Below are 21,486 nucleotides of genomic sequence, written 5' to 3'. Positions count from 1 at the left end.
AAGACTAAATGGTTTCCATCCAGGCCAAAAATATCAACAAGCAACAAGACCCACTGTGATCGAGTAAATGAGCCTTAGTGTAAAATCCTGTTCCGCCCCCAGAAGGTCACGGTAAAGTTTGTTGACTTCTGTGTGTTTGTGTCTATGTGTGTGTGTGTGTGTGTGTGTGTGTGTGTGTCTGGAACCGCTGGTGTATGCAAGCCCGGTGAGTGAAATTAGTAGAGAATCAAGCATTTCATCATGCTTACTGGACTTGAATCCATGTGTGAAATCCAGTGAGCCAGGCCAAGCGTGGCTCCATATGCTGTCGCGCTCGATGACTGAACCGGTGTCGATCAGATCACCTTCAACAGCGCCACAGCCGCCCTCAACAGGATGTTTATATCCCACCATGCTTCACCCACTGTACCTGCTTTTTTTTTTTTTTTCATTTGACAGGTCATTGTCGATGATTCTTATGTATGTGTGTGTATGTGGTTGTGTGTGTGTTTGCATAAATGTCTGCTCATGCATCGCCATGCAATTTATCATATTTTCAGGCTGTGGAGCTCCTGGCTTTCAGCTCTGCTTATCCCAGCTTTGATGCTAACTTCACATCTCCATGGTTGACTGCTTGTTGATATACTATAAGAACAGCAGCGGTGGTCAGGGGTGATGAGGCTTCTCCCTGTAGTCCATCCAGCTGGTAAGTGGTGTGACACCTGCACGGGACCACTGGGTTACATAAAAGAGCAGCCGGCACCCGTGGGTCCTCTGTTTACCTCTGATCACACGTGAACGGAGGAAACCACTGTGTGTGTGTGTGTGTGTGAGAGAGATGCAGTCTTCATCTTGAGCAGATGCCACTCTCCCTTGACAAAATTTAGTGCTGCTGTTCATCCTCTTTCCTTCCCCTTCGTGAGTCACAGCCTATAATCAGATTGAACCACTTGTAAGTGAATTAGTCAACACTCAGAAAAGAAATCAAATTACTCTGGATGAAATGCTTCTTTTATTGTGACAATTCACAGGAAGTACTTATATGCATGAAGCAGACACACCTGGGTTTCCTCTGCCCACTTATCAGCCACCAAATGCTATTATTATTAGCTATGTGCTTAGCAAATCAGCGAGATTAAATGATAATAGTGAAATTTGAAAATTTCAAAGAACTTTTTTTCTGACCTCAGTCCCAAGTCACAGCATAATAAATATTTCCATATTATGTGTTTGCACAGTGGGCCAACATTTAAATTGGTATCCATTGTGTTGGCACAGCTGATTAGCTCATTATTAAAATAGGGTACAGCCCTGATACAAGCTCTTTATGCTAAACTAAGCTAACCTGCCTCTGAGACCCCCCAAACACACATACACAGGTGGACTGCTCATGCCCTCTCTCAGCCCATAGAGATCACTTACACAATAGTACAGGGCCAAGAAACAGCGTGAATTACTTTGAGATTATATTTATTTTGATATGATCTTACATTTTAGTGTCTGTTTTGTTCTACACATACCATGTAAAGCATGGCATAAATTAGGATTCATCTTTAGGAGTTAAAACAACAAAACACCCACTTGAATAGTGTAAATAAAACAACCCACTACTAACTCCCGGACGTGTTCGGATTCGGTGGCTTCAAGTCACAGCATGTTCCGGCGTCTGCGTGTCATCTTTGTCCTTAGTTTGTTTTTAATCCTTGACATTTGCAGAAAGGTGTGTTCTCCTTCGCCCTTCCTTTCTCTTCCACGGGCGATGAGAAAGGGCTCAACCAACCTCCGTCTGAGCCCTGAGCTGGTCGTGCTAGCATTAGTATCCACTGTTTTCTCCGCAGGAGGCAGTGCTGCTCCACCAATACCAAACTCCTCATTGCTGCTTCCCTGTTGTCAGCAGTGCAAATATCAGCTTCCACCAGATAATCCACAGGAGGCAGTGCAGTAGTGCTGCTGCTAATATTCTTTGTTAAGCTTCGACTTTGCTGACTTTGTCAATTTACCTCAAAACGACAAACAAGCAAAGCTAACACTAACAATTTTGTGTGACCTTGTGTTGAGTTTTGTGTAATATTATTAGACAGAGGATGATGTATTAGGGGAGGAACATTTTGTCTTTTCATCTACAGCATGAAAAAAACATGTTGTCCCCTTTTTGAACTAAGAGCAGCACCAACCAACAGCAGGACGTGATATAGCCTGCAGAATGTCACAGTTTCATTTTCATTTTTTAATCCAAAATTGCTCTATTCACTTTGCTCGTTGGCGTTGGCTGTTACTGTGGGTATATTAATTTAGATAAATTGTTTAACACCACACAAGTTCACACACATGCAACACTGTGCAATAAGGCACTGAAAGGCCACCATTTTTACTTCAGTTTTGTCACAGAGAACACTACTCATCTTAGAAAAGCAGTAGTTTAATGCCATCTGTGACTCTGCAGGATCTGTCTGAAGTTTAGCAGAATCTTTTGCTGTTTGACAGATGTGTGGAATTATAACAAAACATGCTTAAATACAGGATCCAGTATTTTTTGGGGCTTGACTTACACTTTGGATGTCTCAGCCTCTGCTGCCTTGGTTTTGACCACTCCTTTTTAGTCATACTGGTTTTAGTGAAGAGGATCTTTACATCATGAGCTGTAACTTTTTGTCTATAAAAAAAAAAAAATGCTTATGTGTTTTGCCAATGGTAAAATAAGCAGAACAGCAGAACTAAGTCCCAGTGCAAGCACCTACATGGAAAGAACAGATGTGTGGAGATACACTAACAATGTCAGCTTTGCATAATTGTTGGTTAAGATGCTCTTAATTATTCAAATTTTTAATGGCAATTAAGTGACGGAGGATTCATTATTGCTATCCATAGTTTGAAGTGTATGCAAAGGTTGCTCATCAGTATTCAAATAGGATTCCATGTTGAGGTTGAGCAAAGTCCATGATACGGAAGAGCTTTGATGACCCTGCTGCAGCCAACCAGAGCGCCGTGGTTTTAAATATTTGCATAAATGGCGTTCTGCCGTTTGCCCGGTAACCTGGTGTTGTTGGACACAGAGAGAGAGGATTTGTGGAAACAGGCAATCCTGCAGGGTTTGATTGAGCTAAAGGGGAGAGAGAAGGGTTAGGATTTTTATGATTTTTATTTTATTTTTTATTTTTTTGTAAAACTGTGTGAACTGTGTGAAGCGTCCCAAGGATGTCACCCTGTCCCCAGCACTTCTGTTGAGTCACACTGCAGAAACTAAGAAAGTGTGTAAAATATTGTGTCGTGCGCAAGAGCCCAGAAGTTACTGTGGTTATTTTGCAACAGCTTGGTCCTTGGTTTGGTGGTGGATCTGGTGTATGTAGGTATGGTTTTAGAAAAACCTGCCACTTTCAAGTATAAAGGGAGTTAATTAACTGAAAGAAAAAACAAAAAAACTTCATAAAGCAGGAAAGTTGTTGAGAATGGTAAGAATTAATAAAAGGCATAAATATTTATTCTGCCTTGTAGACATTTTTTTTTCTGTTGAGATACTTCTGCTGGCTCGGAAATGTAAAATGAAACTAAAACAGGCCAGCACAACATGAATAAAAAAGTGTTTTTTTGTTTTTTTTTCTTTGATTTTCCTGAGATGTTGGGGAGGTTTATGTATTTTAATCAGTAGGTGTCCTCTATTAATTAAAGTGTAGAAAATATCACATGCACATTGTGTTGTGCTTTATTGATCTGGTCCAAACAGATTTGCAGCCGACCGTGCAAACTGCAGTCGAGCTTGACGCCAAAATCTTAAGTGAGGGAAAAACAGACCCTACTGTCTATAGCTCTTACAATACATGTACAGCATATGACCAAGCCACTGAAGCCCGGGGTGTGTGTGTGTGTGTGTATGTCTGTGTGTGGTTAGGGTAGTGTCTGCACAGTGTATTTTTTTTATTGAATGTGTTAGTTTTCATTGGAAATCGTATGGATTTGTTGATGCTCATGTTTTAATGTTAGAACCATAACCAGTACTTCCAGTTTTGATTCAACGACTGACTTTAAAGAACATGCGCTTGCTTCAGTTTCAGATCTGCCTCAACAATAATTGGACAAAAAAGAGCCAATTATTTGTTCCAGTGCTGTGGTTCATTAGGGTTGTTTTTTTAAGGAATAATGTCTCACGTCCTCCACTAATTGCTCTTTACATAGCACTTATCAAATCTACAATTACAAAAGGCTTTACTAAAACTAAACATAAAACATTAAAAAACACATAGAAAAATCAAAGGAAACATTGATTTAAAAAAAAAAAAAAAAAGGACTAATAAAAGCCTGCGATAGAAAATATATCGGAACTCAAAAGTCCAGTCGTGTTGGGTTTGTCTTTTAATCATAGTTGCGGCGGATGTGGCCAGGAGTGCGACATGTTTGAAGGTTTCTGTCATCGGGAATTATTCCCCACAGAGACTCCCTCCTATCTAGTAGTCAAATGAAATTTAGATATCCCGTCACACATGAAAACAGGAACAAGAGATAAAATGTTTCATGTCTGAAAAATGTGAAACTGCAGCAGATGGCACGCTGCAATTCAGACACTCGGTGCACTTTTAATCATAAGTAATGAGACGTTTTAATTTAAAAACAAATGTGCCTGCAGGTGGCGAGACCTCTGACTATCACTTTCTCTTCTATCACTAATTTCCACTTCTTTGGATGTAACGTGGTGATAGCAGAGACTTTGTGTCGTTTTGTCGTCTCATTTTAATTCCAAAAAATGCCAAAAACTCCAAGTTATAACTCTCGTTGTTGGCCTACATCTGAAGTAACATTTCAAACACGAGACACTGAAAACACTCTTGTGAAACCGTGGATATTAATAACAATACAGACTGTACACATGGTTAATGCCTTATTGTAATCAAACTGTGTAGCGCTGACATTGCTGACTTTAAGATATTTCAATTAAAGCTCAGTATCCACTAAAGGGTATTTGAGGCTCAAAGGACAATTAGTAATATCACTGCTGCCTCAGGTTGCTGTCCTCCTCCCTGCACATTTCCCACTGACATCAGATTACCTGTCTGATGCGGCTAAGTACAGCTTGTGGTGGGAATTCATGTCATATTTCCCTCTTCACATTTTGTGGCAATATTTTTACCACCCTCCACCTCCAATAATAACTTGAGCTTGACATCCCGTAACCCCCTTCGTCACAGAGTCTTCATAGTTGGGCAGGTTGCTCACCCACTCTTTAAAATGTCTCCCGTCCTAATTGCCACATCAGAGGCAATCCCTAACTGTGAGGGGGTGCAGAGCATGACATTATAAACGCTGTGGGCAGAAATGTCAGGACCATCATTAAATGGACCGGCTTGGGGCTGTTGCGGATAGGCTTTTGGTTTTGGGGTGGTTTTGGGTGCTGGTGAAGAGATTATACCAAGCTATGCAAACTTCTGTGCTTTACTAGGTCCTCTCCGTTCTGAAAAAAAACAAAAAAAACTTCCCTTTCCCTGTCAGCGGTGTCAGCTATTTTGGTTCGCATGCAGCCTGGTTGTTGCTGAGCAGTTTTAGATGCTCTAACCCCCATCAGCTGTCAGATCAACACAGACTTGTTCACTGCACCCTCGCTCCTCATCATCCAGCGATTATTGCAAAGTCATTACACCGTGGGACCGATTGAGAACATTCGCTCTTATCAGCCCTCCGGCCCTCTACTCTCATGAATCATCAATTGCCAACAAGCACAGCAGAAACATGATAATGTCAAACTGTCTCAAGGACACAAATACCATGAAAGTGCCTCTTAGAAGCAAAAACACAGACAGACAGATGGTTTATCGTATACATTGATAAGCTTTGTGTAAAAGGCAGTAGAGTGATCTCATGTGCTCATATTGTTGCAAGCATATTGCATCAAGCCTGAACCTTTCAGAGGCCATCAGAATGAGGCAACAAGTAATGAACTGGAGTACTGGGGAAAATGCTGGACTGCCGTTCCTCCCACACATCTGTGGAGACAGCAGACAATATAGTCCGGATCAATACTTGGTTTTTATTTCATTACCTCTGCTAGATATCTTCAGGATGCTGTTTAACTTCTCACCGCCTCTCCTAATGTTGGAACACCGGGGTGTTCGACCAATTGGCTCGATGATTGACAGCCAGGTGCCCATAGGAGAAGCAGTCCTAGCAGTGCTCCAAATGGACATACTGCATGCGAATGCCCTCAAGGCATTCTCACTTTTCTGCAGGAGCGGGGGCCACCGGGAGACTAAATAGCTCTCCTGGCTGACGGCTTACTTCCCTGCCACTAGCAGCAGATGCAGCCTAAGCAGGGGTCAACCCTCATTTTAAGGACAATTAGGCACACACACTTCCATTTTGTCACATCGTCAAAATACACCGTGACCCTCTGTCTACCTGCCATTCAACCACCTGTCCCAGTTATGAGGGAAAATCTCCTGACAGTAAAAGCACCATGGATTCATGGATAGATAATAAAAAACATAGAACGTGTGTAGCAAGTGGAACAAGTTATTCACCATGTTTTTTTTTCAAATTAAGGTTGAAAAAATAAATGTTTTTGAAAGAGACAGAGAAATTGATGTTGTAAGTGTATCTCCCATAAACGGAGGCTTTATGCCGTTTCCAATTTGGCCGTCTGGCGGAAGATAATGATGTTTCACACCAGTGGCTTTTACTTTGGCTTTTGCTGAGACTGTGGAAATGTGTCGTGGTGAAATTCTATTTTTCGTGTTTGCAATTATTACCATTATCTGTGTGTTAGTTTTCCCACTACGCAGTTGTCAGGAAGGAAAGACCGTGGGAGAGGATCACTGCTTAAGTGCAAAAAGTTATTTTATTTTGAAGTACTTGTTGTCTCTCTGTATTTAAAGCTGTATTAACCACTAAATATCCAAGTGTCCAATAATGTTAAATCACAGAATGGGGCTGCCAGATGTAGCATTTCGGAAAAGTCTAGTATAAACTTGAAGTACAATCTGGCCCAGAAAGCAATGACTGAATACACACCTTGGCGAGTCAGTTCTTCCGAGTCACTCCTCCAAAGAGTGTTTACTAAACCACGCAAGCTTGTGCAATTTTGAGAGCCCCCTGTCCCATCCTGCTTGTCACTGTGATGCTTTATCTTAGTATTCCTGTCAGGAGACATGTGGCTGTGCCTTAATCTCCTCAGCAAGATGTGTCAGGATCTTTATCTCAGTGCCCAGATTCAAAAAGTCCACAGCTCTCCTCTTCTTTCTCTTTATTGTTCACCCGTCATGTGCGGGAGTGACAATTCTGTCTGTGACGCTAAGCATTCAGCTCTACTGTCAAACAAATGCTGCGTTTGTGTAGATAGATGCAAAGGATAGCCTTCTGAGGCTTTGCTGTGACACGGCAAAAAAAAAAAAAAAAAAAATGTGGAGTGATGGCATTCAAGGTAAAAGCAAGAGTCTGCCATCCATGTCAGGTCTGTGATGCTCCCAATCTACATAAAGTGAAGATCTTTGTGTTAAACTTCAAGTAGGTAATGAATTTCCTAACTGGAATTCCAGTGGCTACTGTGTTTTGTCACACCTCTGCACTCTTATCTCAAGGCTGAAGGCCTCAAAAAGGAAAGAGATTGGCCGTTATTTTTCTGATAGTAACATGAAAGGCCGTCATTCTCTGAGTGTGTCAGGGTGAGCTTGTCTTTGAGAAATCTGTACCCTTTATAGTCTTGGGACAAGTTGTAAGAATGTCGGAGACAAATTTGAGATTTAGGGCTTCTTATAAATACATAGAATTTGTTTCAGCAAGCCCAAACAATTGATGTGTTTACATGCACCATAGTAACAAAAAAAGAGTTTAAGAGAGAATTTCAGTCCCTGCCTACTTTTACTCCTCCACACACTTGGGCCAGTTCCTCAGTGAAATGATTGTATGTTTGGGAAAGTTACAAAAATGGTTGGGTACAGTCCCCCTCAATTTCCAAAGGTGAGGATGTTTCAGATTCAGTCGGACGATCTGACAAACACTTTGTCTGAAGCATGCTGAAGCCTTGAGCGTAAGCGGATCAGCAGAGCTGTGTTATTTATCAAACATATTACACCCAACATGCTCATGCACCTTGCACACCCAGCGGCTAAAATTGAACTTAAAGTGCGACTATGAAGCATTTTAGAGGAGAAATAACATTCTTTTCTTGGCTCTTCTGGGTCTGGTATGACCACTAACTTAGTTCATGCTTCACATGTTCCATTCTTACAGAACTTGTAGCTAAAAAGTCCCATAGTCTCTCTTTAAAGGATACCAGTTACCATGTTTCCTGTTCCATGTTTCCTGTTCACTTGTTGGCTACAAGCTACAAGACATCAGCCTGAACATAAAACAGATCTGCAGTCTCTGGTTATGGGTGATGGTGAAGGCCTTGATCGAGCTGTTACCTTAGTCTGGACATTCTCTTTAATCACGTTGTTTGTATGCGTGTGAAGGTAATGCTTGTGTGTGCGCTCAGGCTGTTTGTCTAGGCTGTGTGTTGCTACTGGCCTCCTCCTAACACAGTCAGCTCATTACAGCAAAGCTTATTTTTAGCCCAGTGTGATTGAAATAGGGTCCTGAGGGGGGCCGAGAGCAGAGAGAGAAAGAGAGAGAGAGAGGATTGAATGGAGGAGGAGGAGGAGGAGGTCATGGCCGGCCCCCGGTCTGAAAAGGGAATCGGGGTGCACAGCCACTGTTTGCCAGTGTCGCTGAGACAATCACTGTTTCTCAAGAGGATCATGTTGAGGCCATAAGTACCACACAGGCAGACACAGGATCACACAGCTGCGTGTAACACAGCACTCGACTGCTCAAAAGACAAAGGGCTTTTTTATTTTTATGTCTGCTCTCCCTGTTAGAAATCTACATTAAGAAGAGTATATCAGAATATATAAATATACTACATTGCTTGTATGTTTATTTTTATGAAGCCATGTCACTCACTGAAATTGTATGGCTCTTTCATGCACCTCTAATAGTTTTTGGACAACAGTGTAGCTCTGTGGCAATATCAGGCTATAGACACTATTGTTAGAAGGATGAGCTCATTGTTGGTTTTTGGTTTTTCATCTGATTTGTTGATGATAATCCGAAGAAGAAATAACCTATTGTGCAGCCCTAACCTTTAACAAACAGGAAGAAAACAACAAGTGTAGTAAGCATTGTTATAGAGAAGACAGACTTTAATGGAACTGGCTTCCAACCAGCGTCTCTGCTCAAGGAATCTGAGCGATTTCAGTCAATCAATTCAAATGAGATTCATGTCAGCGTGCTGTTCCTTTCGTTCTGTTGCCAGCGCAGCATGAGTCTGTCTCTTGCCTGCATTGTGAGGCTGCTGCACTTCCTCCATATCCAAGACAGACTGGTCCCACTGTCTCCCTTCCAAGGAGGACAAATAGGGGAGAAAATAGGATTCAGAGAGGATATCAGGATCTTGATTTGCAGCCTTTGCATCAAGCATGCTTTATTTAGTATTTCCATCATGACGACAATCTTATTCTTTTGACAGTGAGTATGCTAGTGATATTAAGGTCAGTGTTTTTACAGTATCATATGACTTTAGCTTTGTTGTAGAATAAATTTCATTATTACCACATAGTAATATATATTGTATGTGATGTATACATACATCTCCATATTGTTTAATAAGCTGTGATACAATAAGGTAAACCCTCAGCTAAAAAATATGTTTTGCTAATTATTACTTCACATGAATGTTTTAGCTTTGCTGCATAAAATGATGAATTTTGTAAAGGTGACACTTGAAGATATACACATTTAAGATGTATATATTCTGTACAATCATGATTTGATGACAGTAACTTGTTAGGAAGCCACTCACTGTCTTAAATGCAACTTGCACAAGGGGGATGTGGAAACCTGAAGCCTCCAGTACATGTATGGGCCAACTTATTGTGTATAACCTATGGTAGTACGACTCATCCCCCAGCAACCGTGAACGTCTGTCACCATATTTGAGATATTTTACTGGATCAGTGAAACTCAGTGGCCTGCTGTGGGTACTAGATGAAAAGTTAGAGGATCACCAAAGTTGTTAGGATTCATCCTCTGGGCCTCTAGACATCTGTACAAATTTTCATTGCGAAAAACATAACATAAAAACAAGAACATAAATATCAACCTCATGTTGGTGCTAGAGGAAGAGTCAGGAGATCACCAAACTCTCAGTAAAGGAAGGGAAAAAAATATAAGAGTATATGTCCGACATGAAAATATAAAAACCAATAATGTGAAATAAAGCCCACACAGTTCCACGTAAGAGAACGTGAGAATTGAGGTGGTTTGTCTGTACCAGTACTGCTACTACTACTATTACTACTACTGATACTACTACTACTACAACTAATAATAATCCCCTCTAATGTTTTCATCATTCTTTGCTCAGTCTGCTTAGCTTCTGTCATTAGGTTGTAATAGGCCAGACGTCTAGCCAGCAGGCTCCGAATCATTCCACTTTGGCTCTGTGCCCCACATGAGCAGATAAAGGGTGAAAATAATCAAGGAATCAGTGAAATTTGTTCTGGAAAGGCACAGCCAGTGGCTCCATCAGCAGTATGTGGAGAGATGATATATGCTGCATAGGAGGAAAAGCGGGACCTTGGATGCTCCCTTTACCCCTGCTCCAGCCCATTGCCTGAGTCAGCTAGTGCTCCCTCACCATAAACTGCCACTTTTAATTTCCCCATCCTTCGCCCACTTGGCTGCTTGTCCTGTGCCTCCACAAAATACCTCTGAGTAGCTCTGAGTAATTCTGTGTGTCCGCTGTTCCCCCTGTTGCTGTGGAACACGACCGGCGAATCCCACCCACTGCACCCACTCACCCACTACCCTCTCCTCTCATGCTGTTGTAGGACGTGACGCGTAGATTCTGAAATATCTGTTTTTGAGCCACCAGTCATACCCGCCAGAGTCCTCAAGCTTTCTCATCACTATGCTTCCATTTCATTAACCGGCACAGTAGCTGTGCTGCGGTGCTGTTTATGATTTTTCATCATAAAGATTTTTGATCCGTTGATCTAAAAAAAAAAAAAAACACACATCAGTTTTGCTGATGGAATGTCAGGACACAGCATGCTGACTGTGACCTCTGACCCCACATGCTTTGCTTTGAAACACTGATGGTTGATCTGGATTTATGTCCTTCTGCAGACTTTGGAAGCAGTGCTGAACTTCAAGTACTCTGGAGGAGCAGGCAAAGTGGAGGGCTACTACAGGGAACTGTCTCTGGGAGTCCATGTTGATGTGGAGCCTTCGGTGTTCTTCACCCGAGTCAGCACCCTCCCTGCCACCAGGTAACACACGAAGCTCTCTGTCCTCTGTTTGCTCATTAAAGCCGCTCGTTACAGAAAAAGAATCATTCAAGAAAACAGACTAAAATATATAAAGATGGAAACACTACACACGACACACCGTCACCGTATAAAGTTACTAAAGAGTAACTTAACATCAGGCTGAAAAGTAGTTCTGCTGCCCTCTCTGTAGAAAAGCCTGTTTCACCTCCACCTTCAAGTAGGTGTAGGTTGACCTTAAACAGTGTCACAGGGTTGTGGAGTACACCTGTACATCACTACAGCGAGGTGAGGAGTTAAAATACTGGAGACCAGCAAAAACCAAAAGTTATTTGTGAGGTGAACTTGTCAGCAAACAGTTGTCTGTTTACACATCCAACATATTTGTGTATAGCAGAGTTTTTTATTTTTATTTATTTTTTTGGCTGAACACAGCTGCCTGCTGAAAACAAGCTTGTGTGGTGTGGTGCTGCCTGCCGGCAAATCAAAACAGTGATCAAAAACACGCTAGAGCTGGGAAGAGCTGCGGAGTTGGTGGTAATTCTCTGTGGGCTTGTCACTGTGAGTGACCCCTTTCAAATACAATAATCGTTTGATCCATTGCTAACACAAAAATATTAGTGCACTAGTGCAGCTTTATGTACACAAATATGCACAGACATACTGCTGACCTGAGTTGTAGAATTGAAATTATTGTGAATATGGGCACTCCTCTTGTTCCCTCTAGTTTAGTTACATTATTTTACTGCGTCAGTGTCAGTGTACAACTGAAGCCTTTGCATACAGAGCAGGTCGCTAGGAACTGCTGTAACTGAATCACTGGGATAAGCCTGTGGAAGGAGACTTGTTATTCTTATGCTACTAGGTTTGTTCTTTAGGGCCCAATTCAGTCACTCAGTCAAACAGTGATGCCTCATTCATATTTAATCATTCTTGCTCACCAGTGCTAGGTGAACCATTGCTCCTTCAGAATGGGTTAGTAAAGCAATGTTGAGAAGGAGAACTGAACAGAACTTTCTTAGTATGTGTAATCTGATGAGCCTTTAGCCCTGCATGGCATTTTGCATGTATTTGATAATTTAAACCCATTCACTGTCAGATAAAATAACATATACTAATCAAGCTTCACTGAAGCTAAGGAACATCCACCTTAAAGCTGCTGTTGTCACAGTAATCTGTGGTAAATCTCAGTGCTTATCTCACGTATGACACATATGCAGCTATCTGTTCTGTCTTGATTTGGTGAATAGATATTGACCTTCCACTGCAGCAGCACTCCTGCCGTGCCATTATTGCTATCAAAACCAGACTTGTGATGATATGTCACTGACAGGTCAGATAGTGGCAAATGTGAGTGGATATTAAATGGATATTCACTCTTTTCTCATCCTCTTACATTCTCTCTCTCACGCACATTTACATACATTACCGCGGACACATCCTCGCACACACACATCCCCCCCGTGTCTCGCCTCACACCACTTTTCAGCTCCCCCAACTCCCATGGAAGGAAAAAAAAAAAAGCCAAGCGAGGGAGACAGATCGTAGTCGAGTAATGGCCACTTGAGGTGAATCATTAGCTGTAATAATATCTGCAGTTGAAGCCATCCATCTTGGCTCAGCGCTGATAGATATGCTGAACTGGCTGCTATACCATCACCCTGTCATCGCAGCCCCTCCCCCCCTTCCTTACCTCCACCGCACCCTTAGCACTTTCTGCCTCATCACGCTGACATACAGTATCTACTGACTCTCGACCATATCTCAAAACATTTCAAATGTGATGAAACAGAAAACTTTGGAAAGGTTTATTTGTATAGCTCAATATCACATTTAGTGACTCAGTGGGCTTCACAGGCACACCCCAGTTGTTCTTGATCCTGCCAAAGCTCCCTAGAAACACTAAGAACGACCCAAAAAACCTAAGAACATAAGTAAAATGGAAGATACCTCATTAGAGATCTATTCTCTGGACGGTCAACGGTGCAATATGAGCTGTACGTGGGAATGAAAAGAAAATAATTTTTTACGGTGTTTTTATTTTTCCTGTATCAAAAGTCAAGGATAGAGAGTGTGGGACTTTGGACTTTATGAATAAAATTGACTTGACAACTGTATTCTGTACAGTGCTAAGTAATATATTTATATTATGTCCAATACAACAAATCATGTAGCTGCTGAAACGGATTACCAACATTAAGGCTCCAAAGTCCTTGAATACTTTAAAGACCTACAACAAAGTTTAGGTTTAAAAAACTACTTGGTTAGGTTTAAGGGAAAGATTGTGGTCTGAGTTCAGATAAGTACTTCCTTAAGGTTAGAAGACGTTCATCGTCATGGATACAGTAATAAACACGGTTAAGGTTATGGAATGGTCACAGTTAAAGGAAACAAGGACTATTGGATTCAGTGCGCTTTGAACATGGCCATTGTTGCTTTGAAAACCTTTTAAAGCATGCTTTGGGCCATAATGAGGTGTGTGCGTATATATCTAAGCCTAAGTATTGAGATTTTCTCTGCGGGCTCCTATATGACATGTTGGAATGACTCAGAGTAAGTGCTCACTCAGACATTAGGTACTTTTAACAGTTTAATAACATTCATTCAGAAATTTAATGTTGATATTCTTACGCTTTGTACGCACCCAGTCATACATTATTTGTTAGAATTTCCTTTGATTTTCCCCTCTGGAGGGGTAGACATTAAAGTCCTCCAACACACTTTACTGGTTGAGATAAGTACTATTGAATTTCTTGGCTGCGAGTTAAAAGAGAATTTGGAAGTGGTTGTATGAAATTGCTCAATAATACAGCAACTTATCCTTTCGATCTGTTTTTGTGTTTGCCTGCCTCTCTTACACCCCCTCCCCTCCCCCCTCTGCTTATCTAAATCCATCATTACTCACTCCGCCACCCCCCCCAAAAAAAAGCTACATACATACAAAGTTCCTTGTTCCTTGTAACATGTGATTTGTCTGTGCTGTCCTCAGGTACTTTTGTCTCCCTCATCATCTCCTTATCCTTTGTGTTTCTTTTCATTGTTTCACTGTCTTGTTCCACGTTGCATTTTCTCTGCCTTCCTCGCTCCTTCACTTTCTTTCTGCACTGGCTCTTTTTCTTTATGCCGGTTCTCTTCTTTTCATCTTCACCTCTCTTTCTCTGTATCCTCCATCCTTCCATTTTTCTTCACGTGTCTCTGCAGCACCATTCCCCCTTTCTTTCTGCCTGTCTCCATCTACTGTTACGTTCTATAATTATATAATTTATAATAATGAGAATAGGTTAATTCAATGGAAAAATCATTCTCCGGTTTCCTAACCCATATAGGTCCAAGCTGAAATGATTAGTTGATTAAATTGATGTGCAGATCAAAAGACCAATCATAAACAAATTATTTTGATAATCTCCAGTTTCTCAGCAGGATTTGCTGCTGTTCTTTGTCCTTCATGATAAACATAATACAGTTTTTGAGTTTTGGACTATTGGCCAGACAAAGCAACCATTGGATGGCCTGTAGAGAAATTATTTTTCTGATGTGTTATAAACTAAACAATTAATCAGTTAATCAAACAAAAAAATCGACAGAATAATTGATCATGAAAACAATCATAATAACAAATTATATATTATATTTAGGAAACATTTGAAATTTAGGCATCATAATAAAACTGTGCCAGAAAAAAAACGTTTTTTGCAAAAAATAAAAAAAAATAAAAAAATTAATTCAAAGTGAATAAGACAGTAACAACAGTGCACCACTAATGCAATGTGACAACAACTGGCTTTGGGGTATAAGTTGGAAATATTATAATGAGAAGAGGTTCTTAATCAGGTCATGTAATGTAACATGGAACAGGGCATACAAATAAAACAGCATCACGACATCTTAACTGAAACAGTCTCCTGTTCAGATTTGGACTGCTGCAATTCACAACCATCATTTTCTACTTCATCAACACTGATGACATGAGAATGGTTATAAATATATAAATATGTCCAGAAACGAGGGGAAAAAAATAGGGGGCGGGCTCATTTATTTATTTATTTTTCCCCCACACTGGCTCCTCTCATTCCCTTTAAAAGCACTGCTCTCCCACCCGTGACACACTGCTGCTCTGCTAATGGAGTGTGGATGTACGGAGAAGCTTCTCCCAAGAGGAAGCTTATATTCTCATAAGGAGGTGCAGAGTCACAAGTGCAAATACACAGTACATATGGTCTCTTTTTAATTTATCCTTTTACAGGTCTCGTAAACTGATCATCCTCATCATGATCCACTTTATGATCCACAAATTGTGGATTTTATTGTTAGGAGACTGTAAAATTTCCCCAATACAGTTATACAAACAGCAGTTATTCTGCTGTCTGATCATGTGGTTCATCATATTGCAGGTTAACATCTGCTACAGCTGGAAATGGTTTTTCTGGTAACTCGGTTTCTGACTGTAAATATTGATATAAATGTGGGAACAGGTGGTTTTAAGGAATGAGTAATGTAAAGAACAGACAGTTTTAATTGTGTGTGTGTGTGTTTGTTTGTTTTTTAATGAAACCGTGTGTCTCATGTCTTGAAGGATGCACAGTTTCCAACATTCCTGATTTTTCCCCTCATAAAGTGCTCTGCTGTGCAGAATACCAAAATATAATCAGCCAGTCTCAACAGCACAGAAATTTGTATTGCCATTTATCAGCAGGCTGGTGGTGGTTATGTAAGATTTAATCAAGGTAGCCAGTGGTTCTGATGTGTATAATCAGGCTTTGACAATACCCATCACTCCAATTAGTGACTGTAGAAGGAACGCATACCTACCACCTTCAGAGGGGTGTATGAGATGTTAATCAGCTGAAGGGGGAGGCCTTCATACAGGCCAGCTGCTGTGCAAGATAGATGGAGGTAGAATCCAGTATGAATCTTTATTTTGCCAATGTGGCATCACTGCTAAAATTAGAATGAATCAGTTTTTGTCTTCGTCTGCTGGTTGAATAATGTTTGATGAAATCGAAGCCGTCAAGCAAAAAATGAATAAAAAGCCTTTTGTGATTTAGGTGAAGGTTCGTGTGTTCGTGCCTTCACTAATTAAGCACAGAACGTGTGTGTGTGTGTGTGTGTGTGTGTGTGTGTGTGTGTGTTTGTGTGTAGTTGCCATAAAATGCAGTTCAGCTTTGCACCAGCGTTGCAGTGCACTGCTGGATTGTCGGCGACACTTCTCTTACTGTGGCAGGTCAATAAAGGATCCAACAGGTGCAGGCGAAGAAAAAGCCACTGCACATCAGGAAAATGCAGTTTCAGAAAGATGGAGCTGCCTCCCTCTGTTACACTGTGATACTTCTTTCTGTCTCAGTCTTGCTCTTCCTTTTAAAACTCCTTTTACACCACTTTCTCTTAAACTCTCTTTCAGTCGGCCTTCTCGTGTCCAGTCAGATAAGAAAGTGACACAGTGAAAGTCCTTCTTGCGTCCTTGTGAAATAGGTGGTTCTGACAGCTTGGTGGTTTGTTGATGAGCTCCGTTGCCTGGCGCGTTGACTGCTAGCATGCTAGCAAGCTGGAAACATACGTCAGCCAGCTGTAATAGCTGCCAGTAGCTGGCTTGCTCACTGAAAGTCGGCAGGCTCGCTTATTAATTGGACAGTATGTTAACACAGTTTATTCAGTGTTTTTCCAGGACTCGTCTTCCAGCTGATAGCAGACCATGTAACATTGTAGCTCATCAGTGCAGGATTAAATGACACTGGATGGTGTGACACAGTTAACACGATGCCTTCCACCACTTTGGATGGTCAGAGTTCACCAAAATTCTGCACAGATTTACTTCCTCTTCCCCAGAAAAGAAGAACTCGGTTGCTTCTACTGAAGTGAATTGATTTTTGTTCAAATTTGTGGTCCGACTAAGCCCTAACACTTTCCTCTCTCTCATTACTTCTGCCTCCACTTTGCTCTCCAGGTCTCTTTCTTTGCTTCTACCTGCTTTTCATTTTTTGTTTCACTGCTTCTCCCACTCTTTCTCATGTTCTCGTCGGCCTCTCTCCACATCCGTCTTATTGTCTCTTCCCTCACATTTACCTCTTACCTCCTGGCTCCTTTGAACTTACTTACTTTTTACTTCTACTTCTCAGGTTCCCTCACCACCTTCTATGTATAGTATAGTAAGACAAAACATTAGATGCATCTTATAGTGTAATGCTGCAGCACGATCCATTGTCCTTTCTCTGTCTCGCTGTTTCTCGGTTCCTCTGTCCTTTCCTTTTCATCTCGGTCTGTTTCATCCCTTCTGTCTCCCTTCTATTGTGTCTCTCATTGCTTCTTTCATTACTTCACTGCACATCTCCCTTTGCCTCTTCCTTACCACCTCTGTTGCTGCCTTTGCCTCAGGTTATATTTTCCTACCTTTTTTGTTGCTTACAGCATCTCTTTCCTGCTCTATGCCAGACCTTACTTTTTCCCTCATACTCTCTTTCTCACATGCACTATCCATTAGGGAATCAGTTCATCTAAAGGGTTTGCTGGGATCCTAATACATAAAAACATACCTACAGTATTTATCATTTCCACCATATAAGTTGAATACCAGTTAAAGTCCCTTTCCAAGGAGGATATGTGTTTCCCAGCTCTGCTGTTAGCATCCTCTTTTACCTTTTCTTGTGATGTTTATGGCACAATTCAGTGTCCATCTTCCTTTGGCACGCAGAGGACCCTCTGCAGGGGTTAGGCTATATGTAAGGTGACAGATCTGTTAAAGAAAGTGACAGGGAGCCTGGATGTGTGAAATACCCAGTGATCCATACTTTACAGGGACCTGTTAAAATCCCATTTGCTCAACATTGTGTTGCCTGGATAAATGCATTGCTCTACTGGGGGAAATGAACAAATCCTCTGATGTATTTTTTTGAAAGTGCTCCCTGTGTATCATCTATAGCTTAGTAGGTTGCTCTAACACTTAGCAGCTTCTATATGAAGGAAACCTTCTGCCGCTCTGCTGCCTACAACTGATGGATGTCACTGTAAACAATTTTTATCGGAACAACTTTCCACCAGAGAAATGGCCCCCATAAAAACCTTTGACCTCACACCCTGTTGACTGTCTAGAGTTCCTGGACAGATGTGTTGCTTTTGAATTTTTAATGTTTTAATGCTTTAAGCGCTACATATATACTTTTAATTCCATTCACTTCCATAGTTTCAGAGTACAGGCAGAAATCTTGGAGACGTTTCTTAAAACCTGGACTGAAAAAAAAAAAATTGGGTGAACTGGCCCTTTAGAGATTGACTATTTATGATTTGGCTGTAATTCATTACTTGACATGGTGCACATACTGACAAGCCAGCAATTTGTTTTTAGCTAATTTTCACTTGGTATTAAATCTGTATATGTGGACATAAAAGTCAACCGTCCCTTATTGGCTCCTGTAGCTAAAAATAGCCCATCATTGGCAGTCCTCTAAATCCAGCCAGGCTAATTAAGGCCATTACATTTCGTGTGCATGGAATATGTCACGTTTTTGTGCCAGAGCAGGGCTTCAAAATCATCACTTATTGATCACAGATTTGCAGTATTGACCGAGGTGTGCGCCCAGCTCTATTGATCTTGGCGTTTTTGCCTCCTCCTGTGGTGTGCGCCATTTTTACCGCCCACTGCCTCACAATAACCGCATCCAAAGTCCAAACTAATGTCCAGTCAGTGTCACACCACACCACCAGCCAGTGTTTGTGTAGGAGCAAAGATGATCAGGCTGTGGCCCTTCATAGCTGTGGTGCTTGTTTTGTGTTGATGTCTTTTTGTGGTCCTGGATTAGAAAATATGTGGCGCCAGGTTTAGAGAGTTACTCTACTGCAACAGAGTCCTCTTCAAATCAATACTATCAAAATGCTGACCTCATGGTTCATTTGTTAGTGTGGTAGAGCTCTCAGAAATAGACAGTGGCATTCATTAACTTGCCCCCCCCACCCCCCCTTTGGCACACCACCAGCTGTACCTGAAATGATGAAATGTAGTGAAGGTCTTCTTCTGTGCTCATGACTGTCTCCTTTAGAAATTAATTTTCACTTCATGCATTGCAGGAAGACGTGGTGGTAAGAGGATATATATGTTCATACAAAAGCAGCAGACACTGCCAAAGTCATTCTGAGCTTCATTAAATGTACGTAAGGAAGAAGTATTGATATTTCATTGATGGTTGATATTCTTTGTACACTATGAGCAAAGCAGCAGGTTCGATATGTGTTCCCTTTGATACACTGGGGATAGCTTTGTTCCCTCTCCGCCTCACTCTGCTCTTAGAGAGAAATTCAAAACTTCACAGACTGAAATGGAGACAAATAGTTTGAAGCCCTATTGGCAGTTGTGAATTATTTATTTAGCTTAGATCTCGGTGCCGTGTGTAGTAACTCAGCAGAATACTTATCAAAATGGTTCAAAAGCATAATTTTCAGCTCTCGTCTGCAGACATTCTGCCGCAGTTCTTGAACGTGAAGTTGTCCATTCAGCGTTCAGCGTCATGTGATGATTTAACTCTAAACTCTTCAAATCAAAAGGTGCAGGTTCACGCTGTCTGATCCCTGGCTCTGTTCCCTCAGTTTATCTTTTGTACTTAGTGCATGAACAATGAGTCTGTGTTTCTTAAATGGCTAGTCTGATTGAACACCTCAGCTAAATGCAGTGGCCTACAAATCAGTACCTCGCCCCACTCAGCCCGTTAATCACGTCCGCCAACAAAGACAACGACACAATTAAAGAAACATCGGTAGGCCTTGAAAAATATTCTCCTGTAATTGCCACAGCAGTTTATTAGGCACTTGGGCAAGCTCAACTTAAGCCTCCATTAACCCTGAGATTTAAGAGGCAAGAAACTAGCCGGGAGGGGGGCTTAGTGTGATCTGGAGGGTAGATGGGGTGATGGGCAGCATTTAATTTGCACAAAGGATAAGTGTTTACATCCGTTTTCTGTTTGTGCTGTTTGAGACTTGTTATGATAGCTTTGGAGTGTGTTGTATAACCTCCCTTTTTAAACCTGAGAGCTGGCGAATTTCAGAGAATATAGAAAAAAAAGACAAAAAGAAAAAATATCATAGGATTAGTTGGAAGAATGTTCATAAATTTAGTGACTTAACAAATTCAAAATATGGAATATACCTTTGTGGTGCTAATGCTTTTTTATGTTATGGTTCTTTAAACTGTACCTCAGTTCCATTCCCTTATTTCATACATCTGTGCTGTACATTATGTTTATAATGCATTTTTTTCCAGATGTTTTCACTCAGTTCCCTTGACTTCATTTGCTTTCATTCATGCACCTGTTAATGTGTTTGTAATGTGTCTCTTACTGTTTTGATTTCACTCACTTCATTGTCATTGTATTTATGTACTATGTATGATTTATAATGAATGTTTCTTCAAATAGGTTTATATTACTCGCTTAATTTCACCTCTTTGTCTCACTTACTTACTCACTTGCTTTTTTACTCACTTTGCTTACTTTCACTTAAGTTTCATCTGTCTATATGTTTTCAATTCATTTTGTTTGTCTTTATATTCAGTTGTGCACGTATTTGTGCTTTATAATGTATTTTTCTTCATATGTTTTCACCACTTCACTTTACTTATCACCTCCTTGTCTCACTACAAGTTGGGTAAGTGTTGGGTATAATGTCTTTTTAAAATCACTTTGACTTTTTTTTTCTTACCTTCACCTTTCTTTTCTTCACCCAACTTCATTTCAGTTTATTTATGCACCTGTCTCTGTATTTAATTAAAAATAGTCTTTTTAATCCATATTTATTCCTGAGCAACATAATGAACACCAGTATCATACAGTCCAGTATCATACAGTCCAGTATCATAGCAACAACAACGAACACAAACGATACCCTCAAAATTAACAAAAAGTTTTGTTGACATGAAATGCAACAAACATTTTAAGCTTCATAAGGTTAATAATGTAGTATGTATGTAGTAATGGGTTATGTTACATTTTATCAGTGTGCATGGATTTATATTCAACCCTCGTAAGCTCCTGAAAATTGTTTATTTAATTACACAACTATTTATCCAGTAACTGGCTTTAAATATACACCGATCAGCCTCGGCATTAAATCCAGAAACTGATTTTAATGTTGAGGCTGATCGGTGTATATTTAGAGTTGTGTGGCATTCTTTCTGCACACCTCCAGAAACTATTAATGTAACAGCACACTGGCTGCAGTGGACAGTCTGTTCTGTTTC

General features: G+C 40.8%; 1 protein-coding gene across 2 annotated transcripts in view; it reads left to right on the top strand.

Moving 5' to 3' along the window:
* trappc9 (trafficking protein particle complex subunit 9) overlaps positions 1–21,486 on the top strand; it is a 172,215-nt gene that overhangs the window by 72,663 nt on the left and 78,066 nt on the right. For both annotated transcript variants that reach the window (XM_041053407.1, XM_041053408.1), the window contains one exon: positions 11,131–11,273. In XM_041053407.1, the coding sequence (XP_040909341.1) occupies positions 11,131–11,273 (143 nt within the window). The remainder of the gene's footprint in view (positions 1–11,130; positions 11,274–21,486) is intronic.

Source organism: Toxotes jaculatrix, chromosome 13, assembly GCF_017976425.1.
Source record: "Toxotes jaculatrix isolate fToxJac2 chromosome 13, fToxJac2.pri, whole genome shotgun sequence".
NCBI classification, from domain to species: domain Eukaryota; kingdom Metazoa; phylum Chordata; class Actinopteri; family Toxotidae; genus Toxotes; species Toxotes jaculatrix.
The sequence above is the reverse complement of the archived record's forward strand: the minus strand, read 5'-3'. Positions and strand labels throughout refer to the sequence as shown.